This window comes from Lepidothrix coronata, unplaced genomic scaffold, assembly GCF_001604755.1.
Source record: "Lepidothrix coronata isolate B3197 unplaced genomic scaffold, Lepidothrix_coronata-1.0 Scaffold73, whole genome shotgun sequence".
Classification (NCBI taxonomy): Eukaryota; Metazoa; Chordata; class Aves; order Passeriformes; family Pipridae; genus Lepidothrix; species Lepidothrix coronata.
Window position 1 is genome coordinate 2,678,073 of NW_016690253.1, and position 17,077 is coordinate 2,695,149.

The following is a 17,077-nucleotide window of genomic DNA, read 5'->3' on the forward strand; positions in this document are numbered from 1 at the left end:
TGGGCAGGCAAGGCAGTCCTCTCCTTCCATGCTTGCTTTCTGGAGCTGCATTAAATCTTCAGTGCCCAGAGGTGTCCGGGTGCCTCTGCCCTGAGTGCTGCCCGTGTTCACTGTGCCCAGCGAGGAGTTCAGGTGAGGAGCAGCTCAGGGTAAGGCTGGGGGCTCTCAGGTCCTCCCCACTGTACAGGGTGCAGCCCAGACTGATGGTAAACCTGGACAGGACTGATACTTTTTTAGCTGGACCTGCTCCACTCCTGTCTGGAAGGGCTGGTGGTGCTGGGCAATGTCCTGATATGGTGACACTGCAGGGAAGTTCGGGGACACTCTCACACAGGAGAGATTCAGGAGCTTAAATGGGTGTGGGTGCTTAAATGCAACCTCCTTAACTGCCTCTTTCAGGAATAGCACGAACTGCCCCATCCCGGTGCCACGGGCTCCAGGGCAAGGCAGGAGGTGTGGTCTATGATCAGGGAAGCCGGTCACGTCCAGGAACAACTCCAGCACATGGTGCCAGGGAAGAGCTTTTATTTCTCAGCCAGCAAAGCTCCGTGGCGCCCAGCTGAAAGGCGCTGGAGCCCATGAGTCGGGGCAGGGGTGCAGAGGGCACTGCTGCGCAGCAGGGACAGTGGGCTCAGTGATGGCAGGGTTAGGACAGCATTGTTCCCTTGTCACTGCTGGGCCAGACCGAGCCCCAGGGCTCCCTCTCAGGGCACAGAAGCCCTGCTGCCTGTGCTGTGTCTCCTTGTCAGTGCTCTAGCAGCCTTTCCCCCACGCAGGGGTAACCGGCCTTGCTCATCACTGCACTGCCCACTGCCCCCTTCTCTGGCTGCCCCAGAGGTGAAGCTCTCTGGGGGGATGTTCCCTTCCCCAGCATTTTCTCATCTGCTGCCTGCTCGCTGCTCCCTGCAGCTTGCCTCTTCCAGAGCCTCTCCAGGTGTCTCATCCTCCATGTCCTCCATCTCTGGGGACCCCTCAGCTGGCTCCAGCCCCTCACTGGGAGGCCCCGGCTCTGGGGCTCTGTCTGGCTGAGACTGAGCTGCACTCCCCGTGCCAGCTTCCTCTGTCCCACTGGCTCCTTGCTCCAGCCCCTGCTCAATCCCTGCTGCCTCTGTCCCCCCTGATGCCCCACATTGCCCTACACCCAGCCTTTCCATCTCTGCTGATAGACTCTCTTCCTCTTTGTCCTCCTCCACTTTTTCCTTTGCTACCTTCTCCTCCTCTCTCTCCCCTTTTCCCTCTTTTTCTTTTTCCTTTTCCATCTCCTCTCCCTCTTGCAATTTCTCATCTTCCTCTTTTGCCCCCCTCTCTCCCTTCTCCTGCCTGTCCTCTTTTTCTTCCTCTTCTTCCACCTTCTCCACCTCCTCTTCCTCCAATTTTTCATCTTCCTCCTCTGCCCCCCTCTCTACCTTCTCCTCCTCCATCTCCTTTTCTTCTTCCTTTTCTTCTTCCTTTTCTTCTTCCTTTTCTTCTTCCTTTTCTTCTTCCTTTTCTTCTTCCTTTTCTTCTTTCTTTTCTTCTTCCTTTTCTTCTTTCTTTTCTTCTTCCTTTTCTTCTTCCTTTTCTTCTTCCTTTTCTTCTTCCTTTTCTTCTTCCTTTTCTTCTTCCTTTTCTTCTTCCTTTTCTTCTTCCTTTTCTGCCTCCTCCCCCTCCTCTTCTTCCTCTTCTCCCTCCTCCTCTTTCTCATCTTCCTCCTCTGTTCCCAGGCTCTCTGGCTTTGCCCCACAGGTGCCCAGCTTTACTTCTTCCCCCAGTCCTGTCTGATCCCTTGCTTCCACCTCTACCCCTGCAGGCTGTCCCTGAGCTGCTTCTCCTTCTGGTGCCACCCCTTCACCCTCAGCCCTGGGGGTCCCTTGTTCTGCTTGGGCAGCCCCTGGTTGTTCTGTTCCTTGGGTCCCTCCATCCCGCTCCCCCTGCCCAGGGCTCTCCTGAACCCCAACCTCCCCCTGAGGTGCCCCGTCACCCGCCTCCCTGCTCTCCCTCCCCTTGCTGGCCCGCCGACCCTGGGGTGACTGGAAGAGCCCCTGGTAGCGCTTCCGATCCTCCACGTGCTTCTTCCTCATCCTCTCCCCCAGCTGCTTCAGCTCCTTCTTCACGGCGGCCGCCATGGAGGGGTCAAGGTGAGCCACGCGCATAAAGTCCTCCCGCGCCTCCCGCTCGTTCCAGACTGCAGCATGAGCCTTTGCCCGCTTGAAATAGGCCTTGGCATTGTCTGCCAGGAGAGAAGAGCCCCCAGTGGGGGTCCTGCAGCTCAGGGCCACCAGCCACGGGAGCTGGAGAGGCCCTGGGAACCAAGGGACGTGAGGCACGAGGAGCAGGGGGATGTGGGGTGAACACACCTGTAAGGGAGGGCAGGGAGACCTGGGCAGCAGGGCACAGGGGGTGCAGGAATCATCATGGAAAGGGGAAAAGTGGTGTGGTGGTGGTGGGACCTAGAGGTGCCATTGTGGGCAGGGGAAACCAGGGTCGTGGGCACTGTCACAGGCTGCAGTGGATGTGGGGATCCAGGTGACATAGGTACTATCACAGGGAGAGGGACGTGGGATGAGCATTGCCACTGATGGGGGATCCAGAGGACAGAGTCCCCAGGAGCAGGGGGGTGGGATGCAGGGCACAGGTACCATTGTGCTTCTGGAGAAGCTCCGTCGTGTGCTCCAGCACCTCGTAGTACTCGCCGAGCTCCAGCTGGCACTGGCAGTAGTTGAGCACCAGGGGTGTGACCAGGCTCTCCAGCTTCAGCCAGTCATCCTCCCATGGCTTCTCCTGCCCCAGGGAGAAACACTGGGTGCTTCAGGGCTGTGGCCATCCCCTCCCAGGCACCCAAGACCCACAGGGAAGCACTCTGAGGCATGACCCAGACAGGGTTGTCAGGAGGCTCACCTTGGCCTGGAGGTTCCTCAGGCAGATCACAGCCTCCTGGTACTTGGCGGCCGCCTGCGCGAACTCCCTGCGGAGGACGAGGCGATTGCCCTCGCTGTGCAGCACAGGCACTGCTGCCAGCTTCTCCTCCTTGTTCATGGCCCAGGTGTCACGCTTGTATGCTGAGGGCTCCTCCACCTGCACAGGTAGGAGGAGTTGAGCTGCCTGTCCGGCTGTTCCCGCTCTGGCAGCCATCCCTCCATCCCCCTTACCCGGAACAGCTCCATGATGAAGATGAGGGGCTGCGGCGTCCGCTGCAGCTCGTCCAGGTCAGCATAGCCCGTGCTGTGGTAGTCAAACATGTTGCCCATGCCACAGCGGTGCTTCTGCCCTTCCAGGGGGTCCCGTCCCTCTGTGATCCTCCGCATGCCCCTGGAGACCAGGGCATACATGCCTGTGTGCTGCAAGGAGGGGGACCACTCCACTCAGTGCATGGGCACAGTCTGTGCCCCTTCCTCTGGGGCAGCCTCCCTGGTGACCTGCGGCTAAGTGACACCTGTGCCCCCTGTGCTTGCACCAGACAAAGCTGGAGCACCTGTGGGATGCACGGTCCTGTGCCCTGGCTCTGCAGGAAGGAGGGAAATGGGCCCCTCACTCACAATGATGTCGCACCAGAACTCTGCCACCTCCCCAATTCTCATGGAGCTGAGCAGCGTCTCCCATATCTCCAGCTTGAACATCTTGCCCACGATGATCTCCATGGGCATTCCAGCTTCCCGGCTGTCATCGATCACCGTCCGCTCAAAGTTGTCCTTCAGCGTCTGGAAGTGGAAGGTGAACTGCCCCGGAGAAAGCCCAGTGTTCAGTCCCGTTGGCAGTCCCAATGACCTGACTGTGGGGTCAAGCCTGCTCCCAGCAATGTGCTGGTTTGACTGGCAGCTCTCCCCCTGCAGCAGGAGGTTGTGACTGCTGCCCACTTGTCCGAAGACAGCAGGTGGATGGTGGAGCATCTTAACGCCCATCTGTGCTGCTCCCTATGGATCCCCCTATGGAGAGCCCAGTACAGAGGGTGCTCTCGCAGTATGCATCAGGACCTGGTGGAACCCATAGTGATCTGCCCATACCCAGGGTCTGGGGAATCTCCCAAGAGCAACCCATTGGCCCACCTCACTCCTGCTTGAGGAGGAAAGGCAGATTTCAGCGACCCACAGCGGCTGCTGAGCTCTAATGGCACCAGCACAGAGGGAGGAGGTGTCCCAGGCCCAGTGCAAGGTAAGGCCATGGGAAACGTGGCTGCCTGTGCCCAAACCAGCCCTTCCTACGCTCTCTTGTGAGGGGTCTTGCTGTACTCCAGACCTGGAGCTCAGTTTATGAACTGTAATGGGCAGGACTGGTGGTGTCAGACCCACTCCCTCTCCCAGGGCCTTGGGGGAACAACAAACAAAGACAATTTACCTTGCTCCCATCCTGCAACTTTGGCAGCTCCCCATGGCCTCCATGCAGAATCTTCTTTTTGACCCCTTCCACGTTCAGAAGGTAGGTTTCCTCCATGGCTGCTCCTGCCAGCCCCCAGGAGCAGCTCACAGGCACGTGCACGCAAGCACGCTCTCGCCCTTCTTGAGCTCCACGTCTTCCTCAGGCTTATCTCTCTTTCTTGGCTATCTGGACACAGCTGTCATCTCCCAGGGCTGCTGCTGACCTTTTCCTTTCTGTGCAGGGAGCAGTGCTTGGAAGCCTTCTCCCTTTCCCTTGCCCCTTGAGTTGTGAGAGGGGTGTCCCGCTGTAGCACACACTTGCTGAAGCCCCCGGTGTCCTCCGTTGCCTCCTGTAACCACCGTTCTAATCCTCTTCCCACCCTGTCAGGTTAATCTGGGATTTGCCTGCCTAGTCTGTGAGGAATTACAGAAACTCCCTGTTCAGGAGGCCCTCGTTCCTCCCCCAGAGTGATGGCACATAGTCACTTTTGACCCAGCCCCACACGGAGCATTTTGAGGAAGGAGCCCATCAGTGCCCCAGAGGTGCCCAGGAACAGCTCCCTGCCAGGGGCTGTGTGTAGCCAGACCCTCGAGAGACCACACAGGAACAGAGCAGGGTTGGAAAAGGTACTTTATTAGAGTTTGCTTAGAGTTTCCTCAAACACAAGAACAAGCTCCTACCAGGCCACAGCCCATCGAGCCCCAGATTCAATAAGATGCAGAAACCAACACTGTGCTGTCCCAGGGAGATCAGTGCTGAGTATTTACAGTAAATCCGGTGTTTTGGCTGCTCTCACAGGCACAGTTCAGTTCTTCAGCTCCAACAGCCAAACCCAGCACAATGGATGTGGAAGCAGCTCTGGACATGGAACCTCTAGCCCTGCCCAGCAGCACTTCTGGCAGCAGAAGTGTGTGAGTAGAGCAAAGACTTCAGCACGGCAGGTGACCACCACTTTCAGCTCTGCTCACAGTTACAAAGACCGAAGCCCACTCCTCATTTCTCCATGAGGGACTCCAGCTGCTCCTGCAGGGATGCCATCTGGGAAGAGGGAGAGAGGATTACAGTCAGGTATGGCTGGGACTCTGGGCAGCCCCAGCCTCAGCATTTCTGTGTTCCTGCAGATCTTCTACCCATGCCAGTGGCTGCTCTGCCTGTGTGTTGCCCGGAGCTGTGCCTGGGCACCTCTGGAACAGAACTGGCACTGCCCACAGGAACTTGGGAGAAAGAACCTCCTGCCTTGGTACCTGGCTGGAACAAAGCTGCCCAGGCAGGAAATCTGCCAAGAGTCTACAGCCACTGCCTTTCTGGTACATTGATGCCAGTGGGTCTGTGTGCCAGCAATCCTGGTAGCTTTAGACTGCTGACTGGACATGTTTTGGCTCACTGCTCCTTCAGAAGGAAGGCTGCAGTTAACCCACTCCCTGTATCTCCTTGTGCCTCAGGAAGCTCCATGCAACTACAGGTGAGGTACAACCCCACCTGACCTGTAAAACTGGAGTTCTCAGCAGCTGGTGTGGTACAAGATTGGGGGAACTTTGTCAGAGGCCAAGCCTAGAACCACGTTGTGCCCCAGTACTTCCCACTCCACTGTGGGAGCTTCCTCACCTGCTGCTTCTCTCGCTCTTCCTGCTGCTTGAACTCATCCAGGACAGCCTGGAGACGGGTCTGTAGAGACAAACATTCCAAAGCACAGTTACCAATGTGATCTCAACTGAATGGGTGCTGGCACAACATGTCAAGTAGTGCAGCAAGCCCCAAGCTGCACTGACACACCCTTATCTCCTCCAGTTCCACAGACTGCTTTGCTTCCACAGGGAAATGCTGGAGTGTGTATGACCACACCACAACTATTTTTAATCCAGCATGCAAAGACCCCCGGCTTTTCCAGGGCAGCAGCAAAATCAGTCTGCTGGATCTAATGGCAAGCCAGTGCTAAGCAGAGGACTCGAAGAGACTCCAGAAGAGCTCTCACCTTGAGGGCCAGGTTCTCCACTTTCATGATGAGATCCTCCTGGCGCTTCCTCCTGTCTTGAGTTTCCTGGAGTTTACTTTTCAGGTTGTCAATCTGTTTCTGGATCCCCATGGCTGGAAGGGAGAGTGATCTCACACCCAGAGCAGCAGCAGAGCTGGGCAGTGCAGCCTGCCTGGCATCCCAACAATTCTGCTGTGCTCTGCCACCCACTCACCAATCTGGTTGGACCCCTCATTCTCCTGCTGCTGCCCATCAGACTCATTCAGCTTGTCCTGCAGCTGTCTCTCCAAGTCTTCCTCAGTGTCCATGATGTTCAGGTCTTCGTCGTCATGATGATCCCTCTCATCTTCGTCCTCGCTGCTGCTGCTGATATCATTAAATATCTCCCGCAGTTCATCATGTTCTAGGTGGGGGAAAAAGAGTTAAAACACAGCTGATGACCTCCCAGCACCCTCTGCCTGCCAGGGACCACATTACTTAGTAGGTGGGAAGAAAACAAGAGCCCTCCCCACTGCACCTGAAGAGCCGTGGCCTTGCTTGTGTCCTGACATCCCTGGGGAAGAGATGTCCAGGCTGGTGAGTGAACCATGGTTGTCCACTTCTTTTGTTTCATCTTCAGCAATGACTTCCCAGCCTGACAGCAGGAACAGGTGAGTCAAGGGAAAAAGAGGAACGTGGAAGATGTGGTATGATGGAAGAATGCTAAAAACTGCAGGAGATCACTGCCCCTTCAGCAAGTCTGGCCTTGTAGCTAAGGATACCCAGGATGAAACACCCCAGACTCCTTTTTTTGATGACTTCTCCTCTGCTGTTATTACAGTTCCTGCTCAGCAGAACAAGAAAGATCACCATGAGGAAACAATAAGCTTTGAACATGGCAAAGATGAGGCTCCCAAAATTCAGTGCCTCTTGTGCGCTTATCTCCAAGTCTCCCCCACCCACGCAGAGCTCAACCTGTCTGTCCTTTCCAGAACCCCCAGGTCACACAGTGACCCACACTTGTCCCACACTTGTCCCACACTTGAGCTTTTTTCCCCACTGAAAGGATACGGACACTGACAGCTTCGGCATCGGTGCTCAGGAGACGTTTCACCTCTTTTTCCACATCAGGAGACTCAATATACTGGGCCAGAGAGGGGAAAGAGAACAGAGACACTGTTAAATGCCTCGTGCATATTGCTGGTGTGGGTCAACCCCAACCCTCCACCTCTGGACAGAGCCCTGTTTCAAGGCTCCCTTTTCTTAGAGTTTTCTGCTCAGCATTTGTTTATGCTCAACCAAGAAGTAATTTGTGCACCCCTAAAACAATCCCTCTTTTTTCTGTACAGAGCTCCTTGGTGGGTTGTGTGCTCTTGTTTTTCTGCTCATACTACTTGTGAAATAAGACTGTCCATGTGTATGCAGAAAGTCCTTGAGGTGTTGATGGTCAGCTCAACTCCTTCTGATCTCACTCAAAAGATGGTTTACTTTTTCACTTTTAAATTAATCAGGAATCTTACTGCTGTGATCTCTCTCCTGTGGGCTATAAGAACAACTCAAGTAATTTGTTTCCCAAATGTCATGCAAAATCACACTCCATCCTGTTCTCAGAAACTGCAAAGAAGAGAAGAACAAGTCTTCCCAGCCTCAGGGTGCTGCATCTCCCCAACACCTTGCCTGGCTTGTGCATATGCACAGAGACAGTCTCTGAGCTCCATCTGTTGTCACTCCCCCTGCTGAAGTGACAGTTGTACTATTTGTAGCACTGCCTGTTGGGGAAGGGAAAGGGCCAGGCAGAGAGAGAAGATTGGGAAAGCAGGAATGAGTGAAGTCTCATTTCCATGCAAGTCTCCCTTCCTTTCCTCTCTATGAGCAGGAGGAGATGTGCTATGGCAAGGCAGCCACAGGAATGAAGTCCAGCAGGAATGATGCCCCTCAGGAGCATCTTGGAAACCATGGAGGAAGCACTCAAAGAAGTGTTTAAATTTACTACCCTCCCTTCACCCTCATCTCAGGCAAGAAAACATGTGCAGGAATGTTAAGAAATCCCATGTTTTCTGGACCAATAGACAGTCACAGCTCTAATGTCTCTGCCTTCCTATCCCTTGGGTATTGCATCTGCATCTGTGTGAGAAGCAACTCACCTTCTTCTTAGCTGTCTTCCGGAATCGCCTCTTCCGCACGTTTTTCAGGGGAAGAGTGACTGTGACAGAGGAAACAGATTGCACGTGTCAGGCAGATGGCCCAGTGAGGGAAGTGCATGTCAGAAGGGAGGAGACCCTTCAGCAGCAGAGAGAGCCCTGGAAATGGAGCAGCAGCACAGCCAGTACCTGGCAGCTGTGAGTACCCTGCACAGACGTGGGGTATTGAGGTGGAGGAGTTTGGAGGGGTTTGGCACAATCTCTACTCACTGCCATGGTTCCATATGAATTTCTTCTCTCTGTCCTTGTCCTTCTTCTTGTTTGCCTTGGGGTCAGTGCTCACAGTCTGCTCTTCCAAAGGGGGGTAGAGATCACCATCCACGGTGCAAACAAGCATCTGGAATCCCCACAGAAACGCAAAGGTTTATCGTAAGGCAAGGACACGAGGATGTGAAGGAACAGCATCTGCCCACTGAATGTTGTGAGCCAAAGGGATTCAGGGGCACAGGGTGTGGGAAACACAGTTTCGCACCCAGCTCAGCTGGACACAGCTGTCACAAGGACAATCGTATTTCATGCTCTAGAAACGAGGTTTCTAAACACCAAGCGGAATGGGGAATTTTAAACTGCTAATACTGTGAGAATACAGAAATTGGCCATGCTATACTGGATGTCCAGCTGCCAGAGTGTGCAAGGGTTCTCCTGGGGAGGGGAGCAAGGAGTTAAGCTGTTGGGGCAGGCGAGAAGGACAGCCCATACCTGGCAAATATCCGCTGTCTTGTAGAAGGTTTTCTTGTCAATGGTTTTTAAGCTCTCGATGATGCAGGGCAGATCCACCAGCTTGGCTGCCAGTGGCACCCGGTCCACACGGACAATCCCATGGCGACCATCCGCTGTTGGAGAGCCATGGGAACAGGTCAGTGCTGTGGCTAAACAGCCACACTGGGCAATACGTCCCCAGGCACAGAAACGCCAGAGGACAACACATGCAAGTGGCACAGCTTCACCTGCGGACAGCCAGAGGAGGTTTAATATGCCTTGGTGCTGCTCACTCACCGTGCAGCTCAATGGTGAGCCTGTCCTTCAGGTTGACATTCCCAGACTGGACCGCTCGCCGCACAGTGGAGGCATATTCCTGGCAAGGTTGGACACACTTACTTCAGGAGAGGCTGTGCTTCCTCCAAGAATCCCCAAAGGCTTCTGCACAACCCACCCAGCTTTAAACACCTGCCAGCCCCACGCAGAACAGCAACTGCAAGAGCCACGATGAAAACTGTGCACCCTCCTCCCAACATCACGTCAGTCCTGTGACTCTGCTGCTCCTGGTGCTCTCCATAGCCCTGGCATGACACAGTGGTGTGAGGGCCCTGACAGACACACCTGCCAGAGCAACGTAGAGCTGGGGAAGTTACAGCTCCCTGCACCACGCCCTTGTGGTCTCAGCAGGACAGCCACAGAATCCCAGAATGGTTGGGGTTGGAAGGGACCTCTGGAGATCATCCAGTCCAACCTCCCTGCCAAGGCAGGGTCACCTGGAGCAGGTGACACAGGAATGCACCCAGGTGGGTTTGGAATGTCTCCAGAGAGACATGTCTCCACGACTTCCCTGGGCAGCCTGTTCCAGTGCTCTGCCACCCTCAGTGCAAAGAAGTTCTTCCTCGCGTTGAGGTGGAACTTCTTGTGCTTTGTTTTATGGCCACTGCTCCTCGTCCTGTCACTGTGCACCACTGAAGACAGACTCTCAGCTTCAAGCAACCTAACCAATATCATCAAGGCCGCTTACAGCCACAGCAACCGCAGAGCCAGCACTTGCTAAGTCTCCACAACCTAATCCTCTCGGTATCTCCCGAGCCTCCCGCTCTGTGTGGCAGGAGCTCCTCTCCAAGGGAGGCCTTGGAAAACCCGTCCAGAAGACTGGGAGCGGGCTACCCCGGTCCCAGAGCCTCCAGCCTGCTTCCACGTCCCTGGCCGGACCCGCAGATCCCCCGCCGACTCGCCAAGCCCCCCAGACGCGGCGATGGCCGGGCAAACGGGGCTGAGCTCGCCGTGACCCGCGCCGGGACCGAGCGGGCTCTCACCGGCGGCAGCCGCAGCACGAACTGGCTCTCGAGCTCGTGCGGGGCATCGTCCTTGCCCTTGCTCATCCTTCCTCCTCCAGCTCGGCAAACGAGACGCGCTCACCCCGCCGCCGCCGAGGCTCCGAGCCCGTTCCCGTTCCCGTTCCCGCGGAAGCCGAGCCCGGTGCCCGCCCCTTCCGCTCCATCCCCGGCCGGTCCCCGCCCCGCCGGGGAAGGCGCCGGGGCCATGGGGGCCGGGTTCGGCCTGGGGCTGGGGCTGGCCCTGGCCTCCAGCGCCTTCATCGGCGGCAGCTTCGTCCTCAAGAAGAAGGGGCTGCTCCGGCTGTGCCGCCGCGGCCGCGCCAGGGCAGGTACGGCCGCTCCGGGCATCGCGACCTGCGAGCCTCGTGTGTCGCTTCGCCCGTGTCGCTTCATCTGAGGCTTCCTGTTTCTCTTTCCTCCGCACTCAGGGCAAGGAGGGCACGCGTACCTGCGGGAATGGCTCTGGTGGGCAGGGCTGCTGTGCAGTAAGTACCGCGCTCACCCCGCGGTGAGACACACTTGTGACAGAATGGATCGTGGAAGGCACCTTAAGGACCACGAGCAGGGACACCTTCCGCTAGCCCAGGCTGCTCCAAGCCCCGTCCCACCTGGCCTTGGACACTCCCAGGGATGGGGCAGCCACGGCTTCTCTGGGAAACCTGTGCCAGGGCCTCACTGCCCTCACAGTAAAGGATTTTTCCCTGATATCTAATGTAAACCTGCTCCCTGCCAGTTGGAAGCCATTCCCCCCTATCCTGTCACTACATGCCCTTGTAAACAGTCTCTCTCCAGTTCTCTTTGGGTACTGGAAGGCCACAATTAGGTCACCCCACAGCCTTCTCTTTTAAGAGTGTTTATGGTTGTTTCTAGTCACTTTCATGTTTTGTTATGATGGTCATTGTTTGCTTGATTTTTATCCAAGTGTCTGAGGATGATGTTGATCTAATTTTAACTCTAAAATATCCTTAAGTCTCGTGCATTACCAGGTTTCTCTGCTAAGCAGGACCTGAGGAGCTGGTCTAGCTGGGTTGGGTTGAGTGCTTCTGAAGTGGCCTGCACAGAGAATGTTGTGATAACAGAACATCCAGCACTGTTTGATGCTACAGCAATTTCAGCAGCTCCACTTTACACCTTTCAATGTTAAGAACCAACTGTACTTGATTTACCTTTTAAAAAGCTGTAAAAGCAGTTCCAGGAGAAGAACACCTCTTAGAAATACAAACTCCTTTCAGCTTTGTGGCTGTTGTGGCAATAGTTTCCCGTGGTTGCTGCTTGCTGTATAGGCACATGTGACTAAGGATCACCATGCATAACACTGAGCCTTCCCTTCCCAAGAGAACGTGTGTGGGGCTTCTGGTTGTTCTTGCTGGTGCTGTTCTTTCCTGGTTGCATGACATACCTCAGAGAAACAGGATGCTCAGGTGGAAACTGAGGCTTTTCTGACCAGACTCAAACTTGTATTATGGTGAATTGCTCCTACTTTGATGCTCACCCAACAGAATTTCTCTTCCAGTGGGAGTTGGAGAAGCTGCAAATTTTGCTGCCTATGCCTTTGCCCCTGCAACACTGGTAACTCCACTGGGTGCTCTAAGTGTCCTTGTTAGGTAAGCAGCCTCAGAAACACCCTCACCTCACCTACTACCCCTGAGTGACAAAAGCAGGTGCTCTGCTTTCCTTCCTCTCTTCCCTCAGGTACTCCCATCTCTTGCCTTAATTAGTTTTGAGTGGTTTTTTTCTTACTCTCTTTCAGTGCAGTTCTGTCTTCCACCTTCCTCAATGAGCAGCTGAATGTTCATGGGAAGATTGGCTGCATCCTGAGTATCCTGGGCTCCACTGTGATGGTGATCCACGCTCCGCAGGAAGAAGAGGTTTCCAGCCTGGAGTCAATGGCAGAGAAGCTGAAAGATCCAGGTACTAAAATAAAAGGGGTCCTGTCAACTTCAGGCTCAGAACTGACAGTAGAAGGTGGGACACAACTTGGCTAGATTAGTAAGGACTGAACTAAATGGTAATGGAGGTGTTTCTTGTCCTGCAGATACAACTGGAATCATTAGCAGTTACCAAGTGGGCTTTTTTTTTTACTGTCTATGAGGTATAGATGCAAAAATTGAAGAGCAGGGGAATTAGGTGCAGCTGTCAGCAGAAGGGGTTGGCCTGTTGCAGTGCCAGGATAGGAGAGGGAATTCCTGGACACAAGGGTGGCAGTGGTGTGGCTGAGGGAAGGCAGAGGAGGACCTTCAGGCAAAGATGAATGAAATCAATGAGTTACATCCAAGATCAGGTAGTCTTGGTGCTTATGTCAGAGGGTAAATCAAGTTGCAAGGCTTTGATGTGGGCAAATTGGCAGAATAAGCCACAAGAGATGGAGGAAGGAAGCACAGGCAGAAGAGCAAAGCAGAGTAACAGGTAGATGCTGCTGCTCATTAGAAGGAACACTCTGGCAGGGCTTCGCATACGTGGCACTTTCCTTTTTATCACACCACAGTCTCCAGAGTTCAGCCAGGGCTTCCCAAGCCTTCTGCCACCCTCCTGGCCCTCCTGCAGAACAAGCCTCCCACCACTGCTAGTGCCCTGGAGCCTGGCTGTGCCCCTGCCACTACCAACATGGGCTATATCTGACAGCCTGACTTGTGATTGCACTGTTAAGAGCTGCTGCTGGCTCTGCAGCTTTGCTCAGGCTTCCCAACCCCATTCCTTTCAGATGGAGGCCAAAAAGACAGACTGATGGGGCAGTTACCCCGTCCTCTGTCTCTGCTTGCTGTCCAGTTACATCTGTCACTGTGTTCTGACAGAGCTCTTTCATTCTTTCCCCAAGGATTCATTGCATTCGCTGTTTGTGTCCTGGTGAGCTCCCTTCTGCTTATCTTTGTGGCTGGACCCCGTTATGGACAGAGCAACGTGCTGGTTTATGTTTTGGTCTGCTCTGCCATTGGCTCACTATCTGTATCCTGCGTCAAAGGCCTGGGCATTGCCCTCAAAGAACTGTTTTCTGGGAAGCCAGTCCTGAAAGAGCCACTGGGCTGGGTGCTCCTGGTGTGCCTGGTGATCTGCATCAGCATCCAGATCAACTACCTGAACAAAGCCTTGGACATTTTCAACACATCTGTAGTCACACCCGTTTACTACGTGCTGTTCACCACAGCAGTCATGACGTGCTCCACCATCCTCTTCAAGGAGTGGCAGCACATGGTGCTGGACAACGTCGTCGGCTCCATCAGCGGCTTCCTCACCATCGTGTCTGGCATCTTCCTCCTGCACGCCTTCAGGGACATGCCCTTCACCCCCAGCCTCCTGCCCCTCTTCCTGCAGCCAGGCAGGGCAGACCTACATCCCCCATGGAGCAGTGCAGACAGACACCAGTCCTGTCAGCACCAGCCTCTGCTGCCCTCAGAGGACAAAGGTTCTCAGAGCGCAGAGGAGAAGTGAAAGCGTGTGAGGATGCCTGTGAACTGCTGGCTTTCTGCTCCCACTGCCAAGGCTGAACATGCTGCCTCAGCTGCTGCTGCACTAGCAGGACCTGGCAGTCACCCTCTGCCTGTCCCAGGTGCCACATGGGTGATGTGCCACTGACAGGAGTCTGGCAGAGCCAGCAGCCTCCTGTGGCTCCAGACAGGAGCCCTGGGAAGCGCCCAGTTCCTTGGATCCTGTGCTTCTTCGCTGTTCTTTTATGTGAAGAATTGATCTGCCCTCATCAGGACCCAGAACCTGGCTGTGCAGAGACCTGCAGCACTAACACAGTGCTAACCCTGCATGGCAGACCACACCTCTGGGGAGGCCTTGTAGCATTTTTTAAAAACAGGATTAACAGCTACAAAATGATCTAACATGGTGCTAAGGTTACACAGAGAGAAGATGGATGTCTGGCTTGAAAGGTGACACACACAGAATAGTAATTAAAGATTCCTCTGTCAAGTACTTGTTTTGCTCACTCTGCTAGAATTTATTTACAGATTCACATCCAAGAACAGAATACAGCCCAAACTGGGAAACTTCAGTGGTGCTGCCACATGCTGCTGTGGCTCTTCAGAGGGACCAACCTCTTCATGCAACATCTGCTGTGCAGGTTGATGAAGCACTGCTTACTGTATTCTATTAAAAACTGATCTGTTCAGTTCCTCAAGTGGTGAGTGATACATTTGTACCGAGAGCTGGGCCAGCTGAAAGGTGTGAAGAATCACAGGGGTAAGAAGAACTCTGCGAATGCTCCAGAGAAATTCAAGTTAGGACAGGAGAGGGAACCACTTACTCTGGGAACCTAGTCCTTAGCTATTGAGGTAAGTTTCTGAAAGATAACCAGACAGCTGTGTCCTCACTGATGTGGGTTTATATCAGCACAGCTGTTTAACACATCCTGAATTTGCTCCCAGGAAGGCTTGCTGGCCACAAGCCACTCACAGGTGCTGTCCAGCCCCTCCTGCAATGGGATGTGTGCAGAACTGCTTGACCAGGCTCCTGTGCAGAGCTCCAGGCCACTGTCAGTGTCACTCCAGGCTTCCCAGAGCCACACTGCCTTCCCAGAGAGCGGATCAGTTGTTGGTTGTTTTTCCAGTTAGAAGCTCCTCTTTGTGTCCTGGGGGCAGAGGTCCAGAAGACACACCCACGGGCCTCCCACCAGCGACCTCCACAGGTAAAAGTGCACGAGGTGATAAAGCAGCTGGTTAGTTATTTCCTGCTTTCAGTCTCTCTAAAGAAACTACAGGACAGCAGGAGCTGTTAAACCTTTAGGGAAGAAGGGGGAAGGCCACAGACTCTCCCGAAACAGGTTTGATTCATGGGACCAAATTAATTCAGCAACAAATCACAATTCAGAAAAAAACCCTTCTAGCCAAAGACAATTATGCCCTCTTCCTATTAATTTTACAACAAACAGGATCACTGGGATGGAGGGGGAGTGACAAGAAGGCCAGATTTTCCATTCTCAGCCGTGATCTACCTGAACAAAGGAGAATCTCATGTTAAAAATTGACCCAGTTATTATTTATTACATTTACCCAGGGAAAGCAGTTAATGGAGCAAGTCAGCATCGACAGAGTTGTGCTGCAGTGTGAAAATTGGTCACTTGGGCATATGAATGATTTACCTACAGAAGCCTGACAGTATTTTCCAGCGGTGACACTGCCTGGGATGATCACTGTTCCCAAGGAGCTCTTCTGGCTCAGGTGCCTGTCCCAGCCTGGGATGGTGCCCGGGGGGATGTCAGCACGTACCCAGGAGGGCTGGTCTCTGCAGCACTGTTTAAGGCAGCAACCACAGGCTGGCCTCACCCAGAGCCCAGCTTCACATCAGCACTGGAAACACCCATGGAATGAGCATCACCACCCCTCTCCTCAGCCGAGGGGGCACGTCCCAAAGCACAAAGGCAGCCACTGGGAGCGGCACATCACCCCGGCGTGGCGTGTCCGTGTCTCTGTTGTGGGCTCTCATCTGGCTGCAGCTTCCCCGAGATGGCATTTAATTAAATCCTAACCCCCTGAGCTGATCCTGGCTCCTTCGGGAGGAGTGGGCCTGGGCCAGGCCCGGGCTGGCAGGGGCTGGGTCCAGCTCAGTCGGACAGGCTCTCTGAGAAGGCCGACTTGGACTTCTGCGTCTGCTCCAGCCGGTTCAGGATGAACTGGCTGGTGTCGATGAAACGCTCCACGCAGTTCACGAAGCACGTCTCGGCCCGGCTGTCCAGCTTCGGGCCCGGCTTGTCCATACACTTCTCCTGCACACAGGACCTCCTGTTGGTCCCGGGGGCACTGCAGCTCGACCCTGACACCCCCTGCCTCCCCTGCACCGGGGCCGTGCCCCCGGGCATCCCCAGCCCTCGGACGAGATGGTGTCACCCCCCTGCTCGGGATCCTTGTCCTCCCGGGATCCTCATCCCCTCGGGGTCCCCATCCCCTAGGGATTCTCATCATCTCGAGGTCCTCATCCCCTCGGGGTCCTCATCCCCTGGGGGGTCTCCATCCTTCAGATCCTCATCTCCTCGGCAGTCCCCATCGCCCCGGGATCCTCATCCTCTCGGGCGCATCTGACAACCCCCTCTCCCCCGCTCCCTCTCTCCCTGTGCTCACCGGGCCCGGGACCGCTCCCACGGCGGTTCCATTGTGTCCCCATCAGCCTCCCCCTCCTCCCCCCTGCGACACAGCTCTGCGCGGCCTCCCAGCCCTTCTGCCCCACCAGCGCGGCCGTGTCCCCGGAGCCGCCCGCGCCCCGCCCGTACCCAGCACAGCTCGGTCATCTGGTGCACCAGCTGCTGGAAGCGCTGCTTCTGCGTCTCCACCTCGATGAAGCGCTGGAGCTGCGGGTCGGCGCCGCCCAGCCCGGCGCCGGACGGCGAGTCCATGGCGGCCCTGGAGCCCCCCGCTGTCCCCGCGGTGTCCCCCCGGTCCCTCCCGGTGCCGCCGCGCCGCGACCTTCACGTGCCGCCGGTGCCGCGCCCGCCCCTTCCGCCCGCGCCGCGCGTGCGCCCCGCGCCGCGCGCGCCCCCTGCCGGCCGGGAGGACCCGCGCAGCCCGGACGGGATGGGGGAGTTTATTGTCCATGAGCGGGGGGAGAGTGGGATGGGGCTC

General features: G+C 55.4%; 4 protein-coding genes across 4 annotated transcripts; 1 reads left to right on the forward strand and 3 right to left on the reverse strand.

Moving 5' to 3' along the window:
* Positions 1–165: 165 nt before the first annotated feature.
* LOC108499374 (aryl-hydrocarbon-interacting protein-like 1) lies at positions 166–4,407 on the reverse strand. The gene is made up of 7 exons (XM_017819128.1): positions 4,312–4,407; positions 3,516–3,695; positions 3,129–3,317; positions 2,878–3,054; positions 2,619–2,760; positions 1,961–2,209; positions 166–302 (listed from the first exon to the last, which is right to left on the reverse strand). The coding sequence occupies exons 1-7, from the start codon at positions 4,405–4,407 to the stop codon at positions 166–168; spliced, it is 1,170 nt and encodes a 389-aa protein (XP_017674617.1).
* A 538-nt stretch (positions 4,408–4,945) lies between these two features.
* Positions 4,946–10,653, reverse strand: TAF7L (TATA-box binding protein associated factor 7 like). The gene is made up of 11 exons (XM_017819353.1): positions 10,503–10,653; positions 9,481–9,559; positions 9,184–9,317; positions 8,695–8,821; positions 8,428–8,486; positions 7,355–7,427; positions 6,822–6,938; positions 6,519–6,707; positions 6,305–6,417; positions 5,938–5,997; positions 4,946–5,370 (listed from the first exon to the last, which is right to left on the reverse strand). Exons 1-11 carry the CDS (start codon positions 10,566–10,568, stop codon positions 5,326–5,328), a joined length of 1,062 nt encoding a protein of 353 aa, XP_017674842.1. The 5' UTR covers positions 10,569–10,653; the 3' UTR covers positions 4,946–5,325.
* A 51-nt stretch (positions 10,654–10,704) lies between these two features.
* LOC108499455 (magnesium transporter NIPA2-like) lies at positions 10,705–14,438 on the forward strand. The gene is made up of 5 exons (XM_017819309.1): positions 10,705–10,852; positions 10,952–11,008; positions 12,037–12,127; positions 12,274–12,434; positions 13,339–14,438. Exons 1-5 carry the CDS (start codon positions 10,729–10,731, stop codon positions 13,947–13,949), a joined length of 1,044 nt encoding a protein of 347 aa, XP_017674798.1. The 5' UTR covers positions 10,705–10,728; the 3' UTR covers positions 13,950–14,438.
* Position 14,439: 1 nt separating this feature from the next.
* On the reverse strand, positions 14,440–16,933 carry TIMM8A (translocase of inner mitochondrial membrane 8 homolog A (yeast)). The gene is made up of 2 exons (XM_017819310.1): positions 16,729–16,933; positions 14,440–16,227 (listed from the first exon to the last, which is right to left on the reverse strand). Exons 1-2 carry the CDS (start codon positions 16,849–16,851, stop codon positions 16,066–16,068), a joined length of 285 nt encoding a protein of 94 aa, XP_017674799.1. The 5' UTR covers positions 16,852–16,933; the 3' UTR covers positions 14,440–16,065.
* Between the last annotated feature and the right edge of the window lie 144 nt (positions 16,934–17,077).